The following is a 12,314-nucleotide window of genomic DNA, read 5'->3' on the forward strand; positions in this document are numbered from 1 at the left end:
ATAACAGTTGAAAGAAATAGATAGATTGTACTTCTGAGATGTGTTTACAATTGTGATTACAGTTTGAATTTATAGACTATTTACGACCTAATTAAAGAAAGAAATAATCGGTAATTAAAGCTATACAAATCAAATCAAATCACTAAAAGATATCAAATTTGTCCTAATAAATAGATAATGAAATCTGCACTTAATTACAGAATAATTTTCCTAATTATGGAACAATAACATTACCCTTTAATTCATTTTGCCACCTGTCCCTTTTTGGGTGACTCTATTTTCAATTTCGATTTGTTTGCTTTTGCAAGGTTAGCAACTATAAATGTTTTTGTTCAAATATATGGTGAAGCAACAAAAACTAATCTCTTTGTGTGTGTCTATTCCATAGAGCATGTATATATATAAATTTATATATACTAGAATTGATTATATTTGTAACAAACTTGATTCATATGATTTATATACATTGAGAGGAGGCTCAAGAACCATTAGCTATGGTGACAGATGGTAAAAAACCAGAAGTGGAAAAGGAAGTGAAAAGAGACTTATTGCCAGAGATATGATCAGTGACCCCAGAGTTCAGGACCCAAAGGATCAAGAGAGATGGGCTGAGTTAGAGCATCAAGTGAAGGGTTGGTGTGTGCAACAAAAGTAGTGGAACCAAATGTCTGTCGTTCCTCGTACCAAATGGTTCATATTGCTCTCAAAAGGTGTAAGAAGCTTAGTCATTTTGAAGGGAATGGTCCAGCCAAAGCTGACACAGATTTTGAAACACGAGAAATATAGAAGTTGCACATATCTAGAACCAAACATAGAGAAATGGGTAGATAGTTCATCAAAGAGAAGCTGGACAATAGACTGATAGCTTTGCCCTACACCTCTTCTTTCCTACATTTCCTACTTCCCTTAATATTTTCAGTTTCCCTAGCTTATAAAAGAGGATTAATGCTTGTTTTACAAACTCATCAAATAATATTCAATTTCCCCTTTTCATGTTCTTCTCCTTTCAAGCATGCCCCAACAATTTTCAGCAGTTACTTTGTGTTAATTTTACTATGTCTCAATGTATTTCAAAGAGTTTTTGGTTGAAAGAAAAAGTAGAATCCCTACTGGACATCAGTTGTCTCTTAAGAATGTGCAGTTCTTCTACATACTTTGGAATATTTCTATTTCTCTTATAGGGGAAGCATCTAGTAAATTTACATAGACATCAACATCTATGTTGTATGTGTCTTGTCTACACTTTTTCTTTTTAATCTTTTCTTCTTGGTCTTGAATTATTTAGCTAGAATATTTCTCATCCTGTATTTGAACTTTTCTCCTTTATGTTAAAGTAAAATGCAGGTTTTCAGAGGTAAAACACAGGGCTTATCAACATAACATGTAGTAAAATATCATTCTCATAAATTTGACATACCGCATAGCATAGAAAGAGTTGTGGTCTTTCCAGCTCCATTTGTTCCTAAAAAGCCAAAACATTCTCCTTCCTGGACTGAGAAAGTTAAAGAATCTACTGCAACCTTTCTTCCATGATGCTTCTCCTCAAAATATACCTTAAATTCAGAAAATATCACTATAACTGAGCATGATGGCAATGATTGAAATGCACAATATTTTTCTTTACAAAAAATTTGGTAAAGTAAATATTACTACGAAATACCTTACGAAGATTGCGCAGGTAGATAATGGAATTATCAAGGGAACCTGAAAGTACTCTATTTCTTTCTGTGTTTACATCTACATCTTCATCAAAGTCCATAACAACAGTTTCGGAAGAAGGTTCCAACAGAGGTTCCAAATAAGGACTATCATGCCGGAAGATATTAATTTTTTCCCACCACTTCTTGACCATGAATGAAGTCAAGTTGATAGAAGGTAAAATTTCAAGTGCAAGTGTCAACAGAAAATAACTAAAGCTCTGTCATCAAGAAAAAAGTGGATTAGCTAGAGCAAAATAATTTTGTCCCAATTTATGTGTGTTTTACACTTGGGTTTTGTTGACATTATTCTGAAACAAAGCAGTTAATGCAGCTTTGTATTTTCAATGTAATAAATGCTGTTTCTTAAATCTGCCCAAAGATCTAATGTAAACAAAAACAATTTGTCTAATAGTTTTCAGTTTTAAACGTTGAAACTTGGAAAGGAAAAAACACAATATCAGCAAAATTAGATTGAAATATTTGCACCTCAACAGCAAGATAACAGATGGAAGCCCCAGTAACATTCCAATCAAACACTCCATCACTTGTTTTATCTTTCATGCCTTGCCGCAGAAGAGCTAACGAAGCAAGACCATCAGCAAAACAAAATCCAGGAGATATTCTGAAAAAATTCTGGAAGAGAACATCAAATGAATATTATTATTATTAACTGTTTGCCCAAGTGAATTGTCAGAAAAACCGTTTCTAATATTATTCATAGAGAAGAAATTGCTCTTAAATAGAATACAAAGACTTAATGGGCCCAAAGTGTTCTCATAAGTCAAGGTTTGTAGGATAGAAACAGACCAAAACCCAAACTCTTAAGACTCATTTTATGGTTTTATAAGATTGTTAAAGATTTGATTACCTTAAATAAAGAAATAAGATATGATTTAACTACGTGAAATAGGAAATATGTTAAAGGTTGTCAAACTCGAGTTTAAGTAAACTTGTGGGACCTTTTAAACTTTGCATTAAAAAAAGTATTAAAATACATATAAATCATATAATATTATATGAAGTTATAAATAACTTTTAATATTTTTGTAGTGTAATATTATTATTATTAGTAGTAGTAGTATATCATATTATACATATTTTAAATATTTTTTATATATCATTAAATATTTTTATATTTTTTTAATACTATTATCCTTTTTTTTATTTTTCTAATATTATTATCCTTTATTATTACTCTAGTTTTTTTTATTCTAGTTGATTATGTGATATATTATGCTTTACATAAAAAAAGAAATTGTTGGTCTTAAATGGAGGCCCAACTGTCTAACATGGCTAGAGAGGAGTAAAAAATCAAAAGCTAAAACCCTAATATGATCTACCCTCTACTTTTTAGCTTATTTGAAACTATAAAGAGAAAGGAAAATAGAGTAGTGAGATAGCAAAGAGTGAAGAAGAATCTAAAACACAAATAGCATAGAGTGTAGTGGAGCTGAGAAGACACCAAGCAAGATCTATTGGTGCGATAGGAGAACCCAATATCAACACCCAAAACAGAACCAACGAAACATGAATTTTCCCTAGGTGTGTTTTGCATAAATCATGACCGAGAAACAAGCAAATCCAGTGCCGATTTTGGCTTTCTTAATGTCCAATCAAGCTTACTGAAGAGCCTCTAAACTTGCGATTTTATACAAGCCTACTAAACACAATTCTACATGTGAGTTAACTAGGTTTGAGGGTGTGGAGTTTAGGAGTTGACTAGTGATTTTGATAACCAAGATCTTAACAAATATTTCACATCATTAGAGATAGATTTTGTTCCTCACTATAAATACGAGTACTCACATGTGTACAAGATAGTAACAAGCAAGTGGCACTAGAGTGTACCATCCTTCGTGCCTTGTTATTTCACTCAAACTTCCTCTCTCGGATAAATAATACCATTTAGGATCTTTTGTTCTCTGGTAGTCGTTATGCCCTCTTAGTACTATTGCTTTCTCTCAACTGTTGCATACTCGAACCATTTGTGCCCTCTAAGAACTTTCGCTCCCTGGCAGTTTCTCATGCCTTTCAAGTATTTTTGCTCTCCAACAACTAACTTACCTTTTTAGCATTTTTGGTGTTTGGCAATCGCTACACCCTTTCCGCACCATTTTTTCTTTCAAGCATTCACACCCACCAAGCATTTTTTGATCTTCAAAAAATGTCACGCCCATTGAATACTTCTTCATTTCAACAACCATTATGCCTTTTAAAACTTTCTACTCTCCAACAACCACAACTTCCTTCAATCTTTGTCACGACCAATCATTGCAAGGTGCTACTAGTAACTCAATGCATCATCTTCATGTCAGGCTTCTCCATTGCTAGTTTGTTAGCATGCCATGTCCACACACCTTCACCAAATTGATTTGTGTTAGATATTATGAGATATTAATGACTCGCAGTGAAGTAGATCATTCACTTTTTTATAGTCACTCGAGTGTTGGATGTATCTATCTTGTAGTATATGTTGATGACATTGTTCTTACAGGTAGTGATCACCATGGCATCGCACAAGTAAAACACTTTTGTCAACAGTTTCAGACTAAAGATCTTGGCAAACTCAGATATTTCTTGGGAATTGAGGTAGCACAATCCAATACTGGTATTGTTATCTCTCAAACAAAATATGCATTGGATATTTTGGAGGAAATTGGGTTGATGAATTCGAAATTTGTTGATACTCCCATGGATCCCAATGTCAAGCTTCTACCCAATCAGGGGGAGCCCCTTTCAGATCCTGAGAAGTACAGGAGATTAGTTGAAAAATTGAACTATCTCACTGTTACTCGTTCTGATATTTCCTTTGCATTCAATGTGGTGAGTCAATTTCTTAATTCTCCATGTGATCATTGGAATGCAGTTGTATACTGAAGTACATTAAACGCTCTCCTAGAAAAGGTTTGTTATATGGTCATAATAACCATACTAAATTCGTTTGTTATTCAAATGCTGATTGGGCAGGATCTCCATCTGATAGAAGATCAACTTCTGGATATTGTGTCTCCATTGGTGATAACTTGATCTCTTGGAAGAGCAAGAAACAAAGTGTTGTAGCAAGATCTAGTGCAGAAGCAGAATATAGAGCTATGGCATCAGCTACTTGTGAGCTTATTTGGCTTAAACAGTTACTTAAAGAATTGCAATTTGGTGAAGTCACTCAAATGACACTTATATGTGATAATCAGGATGCTCATCAAATTACCTCAAATCCAGTCTTTCATGAAAGGACCAAACATATTGAGATTGATTGTCATTTCTTTTGAGAAAAGATTATATCAAGAGATATCAAGATTGAGTTTGTTAATTCAAATAATCAATTAGCAGATATTTTTACTAAACCCTTACGAGGGCCTAGGATTGATTACATTTGTAACAAGTTTGGTATATATGATCTATATGCACCAGCTTGAGGGGGAGTGTTAGATATTATTATATATAATTAGATATTATTAGATATTATGAGATATTATAGATATTGTTAGATATTTCATATTTATGTAATGGGCTTAGCCCATATGTTTCTTTTCCTATATAAACATAACCCTATGTGTTCAATATACACAAGGGATTTACCCTACTCTTTCTTTTACTTTAATAATTTGTAATGCTTTGTCATCTCTAGCAACCAACTAGTTGACATGGTCACCAAGTTTCTCAAGGAGTCTTATTATTAGTGATTGAATTCGTTCCTTAGCATACATAAGAGTCTTGTAACAAACTTGACACAAGTTATAAAATGAGGGGTAGTGTTAAAGATATGATATGATTTGATCACATCAAATAGGGAAATATCTAGATAAATATTTCTTATTATTAGTGATTGATTTTGTTCCTTAGCATATATAAGAGTAGTCACATGTGTACACATTACACAATTACATGGGAATAATAGATATCCATCAAGCTGGATGGGGAGTGTTGAGTTTTTTAGGAGACATTATCAATCTTTGTAATTATTAAATCTAAGATATTGTAGGACACTAAAGGGAAATTGTAATCATTATTCAAAGGTAGTAGAGCTTTATATATACCCTCTTGTACTGGTTTACAATTGGATTAATTGAATCAAAACTTTTTTCTCATATACCTAAACTCTTCTTAAATATTATACAAATGTATATATAAGATAATAATGACAACCCATGACGGTGACCACTCACTAAATAACCTAAAATATGCAGATCTATTCATGACATGTGATAGAAAGAAACCAGTCTATTTTTAGTATCCACTTATCATGGAAACCCTAAACGGTAAAGCAGAAAGTAGTGACAGTAGTAAGCAGAAAAAACAAAATTGGGAGCTCAAAGGCTTAAAATATTGTGTTGGCCTTTCTTTTACTGAAAATTAGTCCACCAAAAATATTTTCTCCTGTTTTTTGGTGCTTCAGAAAAAAGAATTACCCAGTAAAACCAAATAAGTAAGGCTGGAACACTTGAAGAAAATTAAAGGGGATACCTTAAGAAAAGAATTGGTACTCATTGTTGATGTCATGAGTCCCATAATGAATGAGATAACCATTAGTATCAATCCGGTGAAAAAGTGGATCAGCAGAACCACGTTCTGTAAAACAAGTGAATCTCTTAGCATTTTATAACAAATATAATTAACAAAGGAGAAAACAAGTCTCCGCATACCTGAGCCATGGTGTGGTCAAAAAAGAAAAATGTAAGGCAATAGGTTGATGATGCAATTGCAAGTCCATATTCCAATAGCATGAGGATTGTTGGTAACAAAGAAACGCCTCCGACAAACTGTTCCAGACCTACATTCAGTAGCAAGAATTAGCATTGACATCCATGGTATGATACTGTAAGATAGAAACCCCAACAACGGGGTTAAGGCATGGCAGTATTGCGGTGCATCAGGGATCATATTTCATACCTATTCAACCACCTCAGAAAATCCCAGGTGGTGATGGTTCTAATGATTTCTTTTTGGTAATTGAAAGTTTAGGAATAGGACAGGATTGAAAGGTTCTAATATTAAAATAACTAATTATCCCAAAAATTTGACTTAACAAAGTTAAGCTGTCCGAGAAATCAAATATATCTATCATGCTATGCAAAGGCTCTCCACTGTGAGAAGTATATGCAAATAAATAACTGTTACGAACCAAGAAAAACACACCCAAAGATAAACCAAGAACACAAATTCTACTGAATAATCTCTGTATTATTGCTTCTGCATTTTACACTCAGAACATCCACAAAGGAAACGATTATTCCTTTTACACAGGACTTTCCCTGTCTACCAAACGGAATTCAAAAAGGTAACCCCCTTCACTAAACCGGTTGGTCTTTATTAAAAGACCACTAACCACACTAACCGCCACTACCGCACTAACCGCTACCTTACAAACACTAACCGCTACTTTATAAATCACTAACCGCTATCTTACCCTTTATTCCTTATATTTTTCCTATAATATACCTTCCAAGTTTTGTCCTGATTTTGTGTCCTAACAATAGCACTATTATATTGTCCTGAAATTTAATTGATATTTTAATACACTGATGAAAAAACTAAACTAAAAGATAAATCATATAAATGAGAGCTAATTAATATCCCTTAAATATCTCCCAGACCAGGAATAGTTTGTCTCATGTGAGTTTTCCACTTTTAATTCTCTCTTTCTTTACTTGGCCTAGTAACATGAAAAACACACAAGGATCTATTCTCCACCACAAACACAAATATGTACGTTGAACATAATACAAAAAAAACCCACATATTTTGTTAAAGATGAAAATAAAAGGCTTAAGATCAAAGTCACTGCTTAACTTTTGAGAAAAGTGGTTTTAATGTACAAGAACAAGTTAAAATATGACTTCAAGAATGATAAAAACATACATAGTTAATCCCTAATAGCTCCACAGAGAAGACGAACCCATAAGCAATACAGCCGGATTAAGATATTCCTAATGGAAGAATGAAACCATCTTTGTTGATGAATAGGATGGGAAGAGAAAACACAATACGAATCAGAAAAAATAAAAATTTGAATGATTGAGCAAAGAAAAGAAAAAGAAAAAACAGTGAAAAAAACCTATTATACTTTGAGAGAGGTGAAAGAACAAAAGTAAAAGAGCCCAATGTCAAGGGTTGGTCAGCACAGTGATAGGCTATCCCATAAATGGCTAGAAAACATTGTGTTATTATGGAAATCTCACCAGAGAAAGGTTGAACTTCAAAAGAGAAAACAGTTAGGGTCCCTCTAGGCGGGAAGGGCACATAAAACCGACTGATAAGGTGAGGTTTGCACCCACTTATATACTATGAAATGTACTAATCTCTAGCTGACGTGGGATCTCCAACACACACCCCTCATGCCAAGCTACCAACTCGTGCGTGGGACTATATATTATGAGTGGTTTGATAACGGCCCGATAGCGGGTAACCTAATAAACACAACAAACAATCGCTAGGATAGACTCGAAATAGCTCTGATACCATATTAAAAGAAAAGAAAGAATAGGATAAATCCCTTGTGTATATTGAACACATAAGGTTTTATATAGGAAAAGAAACATATGGGTTAAGCACATTACATAAATAGAAATACCTAACAATATCTATAATATCTCATAAAATCTAATAATATCTAATTATATCTAATAATATCTAAAAGGTTTCTCATGATTAATAGAAATGGGGTGAATCCCAACATTCTCCTCTAAAATAGCACCAAACAACACCATTTTGAGGCCCGAAGGCCTATTTGCATTCATGAGAAGTGATGACGATGATTTCATGCAAAAGCAGTGACAATTCACACTCGCTACTATACATATTGCTCCAAGCAAGTCATTCAAAATTGGCAGGAGTGTGATCACACAGTTCTAAAGTGGTGCTATCACATTTGAATGACTGCTATGAATAAGAAATTCTCCAAGGTAGAAAAAAATACAATGAAAGGATAAGCATGATAATATAAATTGGAACATTTACTACATTAACATTGTATAGCAATACCTAAAAGGTAAAAAAATGAAATAAATAACAAACAACCTTTGTTTTTGAAAAAAAAAGGGAAACTCAATGCACAAGGCTCCCACCTGGAGGGTATTAGAGTTAAGAGAGTAACTTTTGTATTGATAAAATGTACAAAGGAAAACAAGGATTCTCTTTATATAGAGAATGAAAAGAAACAAAGCGGACAAAAAAAAAACTATAAAAAAACTATATCAAACAAAATACAACAGTAACAATGGGGTTTGGAGAGGGCAGATATATACACCTATGACCTTTAGCTCACAAGGCAGCCATCTTATTGCAACAATGTTTGGTCTTCCTAATAAAATAATAGATTTTATTGAAAGAGATGGAAAAAGTCCAAATGATATAAATTCCTTGTCTTAAAGAAACAAAAGAATAAGGACAGGTCAGGTAAGCCAAATTTGCCAATCTCTCTTGTGATAAAGTAATGTAAATAAACTATTAGACTTGGGTTCGTGATCAATGTTAGTTTTCGCAGCAAATTAAATGTGCAGATAAAACTAAGTATTAATAATTATTTGGATACATACCAAAGATGTAAAAGAGAACTATGGCAAAAGAGGCTGGAAACAAGAAGCCCACAAAGTCCCAAATATATGTAGAAGCCCAATATGACAGGATAGAAACCTAAATAGCAAGTTCAATGTTAGATGATTATTCAGAATGAGATAGAAAAGCAACATTGAATGCTGTCTCATTTGAAAAATTATATACCCCACTGATTAGTTGTTGCTGCTTAGCTTTCACTTCACGTTCCTGTACCAATCAACAATTTACAAATGTTTAGACAAGAAACAAGCAATTTGAGAATGTCAGTAGTATTTGACACTCTAGTACCAAGAAGATCCCTCTAGTGAATTCATGACTCCACAATTATCTATGATTATTATGTATCAAAGAAACTTCAAGGAATCTTCTAACAAAAGTTCTCTTTTATAAATTGCTCCTGGAGGAAGAATAGAACATAATTAAAAAGACAGCAAGCAGGAAGCAGTTTAACACAACTTACCTTAACAATTGAAACGGCAAACGAGGCAGGTATAAAAGAGAAAGCAATGTTGACAATAACTGCAGCAGAGAAGGCATCCAGGTCCTACAGAATTTCATCTACAGCTTATCAAATCTTTAATTTTCTGTACAACGTAGAGGGATAATATAAAGGGCATTGGCACATTGTCATATTAATCTATCATTACTCAATAGTGCAGCTAAATATAAAAGTCAGTATTGGAGATCTCATGTCGTTGGAGATAAAGACATTTCATAATATATAAGTGAGTGCAAACCTCACCTTATGAGCCGGTTTTATAAGGTTGAGTTAGAATTAAAATTCACTTCCTGATACAATGCAATATAATAAGGAAATAAATCTAAAAGCCCAAAGCATGCCCATCACTACAACTAACTGGAAAATGTATCATGATACTTAAAGAATATCCACTCCGGTGAAATAAAATAAACATAGGCTTACATGACGTTGTAAGCGCTGGCTTTGTGTCGTTGGCAAAGGGTGGTTGCGTGTCCGAATTGTCATATTTGTGTCTTGAGTTGCAAGCCTAAGAATAGCAGAATTCATCAAATTGATAAAGGTGGGAGCAGCATGTTGACAGGAACAGTTGTGTAATACAGTGTATCCTAAGCTTCCATCATTACTTTGATCATCCATCACAATTGCCCCATACCTGAATATCAAAACATATCAATAAAACACAACTATTTTATCATATAAAAATTGCATCAATTGTTTTAACTGAGTTGACAAGTTAAAATATAATTAAAATAGCACATGTATTTGTTCATTATTTTCTTGGAAAATAACTATAAATCCCAACAGCACAAAAGTTTAAATATGACAACAGATCCCCCACAAGCAGAAAACAACAGGGCTTGACATCTGGATCCCCCACAGCATAGACTCAGATCAACCTTTTACCAAAGCTACAAACTACTACATCAACACAATTTTAATTTTTGGACAATGACAGCAAGGAAAAAGCATTAGCACAATATTGACTTCTATAGTTCAAAGAAATCACCCATGATCTCCATACAAAAGTATGTTAGTGACACTCAAATATATAGAGATATCAATGAAAATAAATAACCATAGATTCTATGAAGGAAAATTTGGCTTCATTTAGGTTTGATCAAAATAACTTCAGTGTAAATGCAAAATTTAGCCTACACACGACCTAAGATTTTCTCAAATTTCTGAGATGGTACACTTCGTGTATGTTAGCAATGAAAAACTTCAGAATCATCAAAGTTGAACTAGGACAAAATGATTGGTGAGCTTTATTCTTTGAGAAGCTTATATTTTCCTGTCCTGTATTCGTATAAGCAATACTATTTTCAAATAGATTTTGATTTCCCTCAATGATAAAATCAGAGGAAGAGCAGGAAAGAAGAACAAATACTATAATCTCGTTACAATTGCTTGAAAGTTCTTAAAACAGATAAAATATAAAAAAGAAGCAAGAAATTCATATTTCCACACCTAGATTGGTAGGATTCATTAAAGCTAGACATCAAATATTCACTCATAGAAAGTAGAGCGGGTCCCAGAGTTGGTCCTGCCACTTCCACTGCATCAGCCAATTCCTTCTCTGAATTAGGGAATCTGTACGAGCTCGACTTCAACTTCTGTATCCAACCTCCCATGATATTTTGTGCTACCTTTATATCAAAATAAAAATTTCAGCCAAACTCAATCAGAACAACCAGACTCCACTTTTTTTAGAAGCAATAAGTCTACAAAAACAAAGAACACAAAACATAAAAAAACGGAATTAAATCAGTGACAAACCTTTTCAGTAATTGGAAAAGATAGATTAAATGGAATTGGACCTCCCCCGCCCCCGCCACTCAATAGAGGATTAAAGTGAGAAGTTGAAAGGGTCAGTGATTGCTGATCAGGATGTGGCTTGAGCTTAAGAAATAGAAGACCAACAAACAGGAAGAGAGTAGGAATTATTAGCTGGAAAATAATTGTTTTGTGATCTCTCCGAGCAGATATTGCCCTTTTAATGAATAAGGCTTTAAAATGTTGCCAAAATGTTGACCTAGTAATGAGACAGCAACTACAGCACTGCATACCCAAGAAGCTGATAAAACTAAGAAATGTAGCAAAAATTAAGCGACAAGCTCTTCCCAACATGGTAGCCATGAAACCCAGAATCCTCTTATAATTTCCAAAAGTTTTAAGATAACTTATTTTTGTGGAAGGATCATCATTAGTAGGAAGTGAAGCCACAGAGTCAGATATCAGAGAATGCTTATTTTCTTCAAAGCATTCAACCTCATCATCATCACATCCTGCAACTCTTAAAAATACCTCCTCCAGGGTTGTTACAGATATACCATAGCTTTCAATACCAAGATTCTCCTTTTCACCATTGCCACTCAATTCCATGTTCAAAACTGGTTTTTTCATGCAACCTTCAATTTCCCTAAACATCCTCTCAAAGGCTGATGAGGATGTCATTGGAAGCCTGAAAGAAATCTCTGTTCCAACCTGGAAATGCATTTAGAGTAAGAACAAAATGGAATCAACAACCATAATCTCATATACAACTACAAGTAAGATAGACAATTAAATTCTTCACAAAA

The 12,314-nt window shown here is 33.6% G+C and overlaps 1 protein-coding gene across 2 annotated transcripts in view; it reads right to left on the minus strand.

Moving 5' to 3' along the window:
* Positions 1 to 12,314, minus strand: part of LOC137814033 (ABC transporter A family member 1) — a 64,301-nt gene that overhangs the window by 6,666 nt on the left and 45,321 nt on the right. For both annotated transcript variants that reach the window (XM_068616557.1, XM_068616558.1), the window contains exons 21-31: positions 11,512 to 12,219; positions 11,203 to 11,381; positions 10,177 to 10,387; positions 9,715 to 9,798; positions 9,420 to 9,461; positions 9,236 to 9,332; positions 6,344 to 6,471; positions 6,165 to 6,269; positions 2,187 to 2,333; positions 1,661 to 1,918; positions 1,418 to 1,553 (exon numbers count right to left, since the gene is read on the minus strand). In XM_068616557.1, coding sequence (XP_068472658.1) covers positions 1,418 to 1,553; positions 1,661 to 1,918; positions 2,187 to 2,333; positions 6,165 to 6,269; positions 6,344 to 6,471; positions 9,236 to 9,332; positions 9,420 to 9,461; positions 9,715 to 9,798; positions 10,177 to 10,387; positions 11,203 to 11,381; positions 11,512 to 12,219 — 2,095 coding nt within the window. The remainder of the gene's footprint in view (positions 1 to 1,417; positions 1,554 to 1,660; positions 1,919 to 2,186; positions 2,334 to 6,164; positions 6,270 to 6,343; positions 6,472 to 9,235; positions 9,333 to 9,419; positions 9,462 to 9,714; positions 9,799 to 10,176; positions 10,388 to 11,202; positions 11,382 to 11,511; positions 12,220 to 12,314) is intronic.

This window comes from Phaseolus vulgaris, chromosome 1 (assembly GCF_000499845.2).
Source record: "Phaseolus vulgaris cultivar G19833 chromosome 1, P. vulgaris v2.0, whole genome shotgun sequence".
In the NCBI taxonomy this organism is placed as follows: Eukaryota; Viridiplantae; Streptophyta; class Magnoliopsida; order Fabales; family Fabaceae; genus Phaseolus; species Phaseolus vulgaris.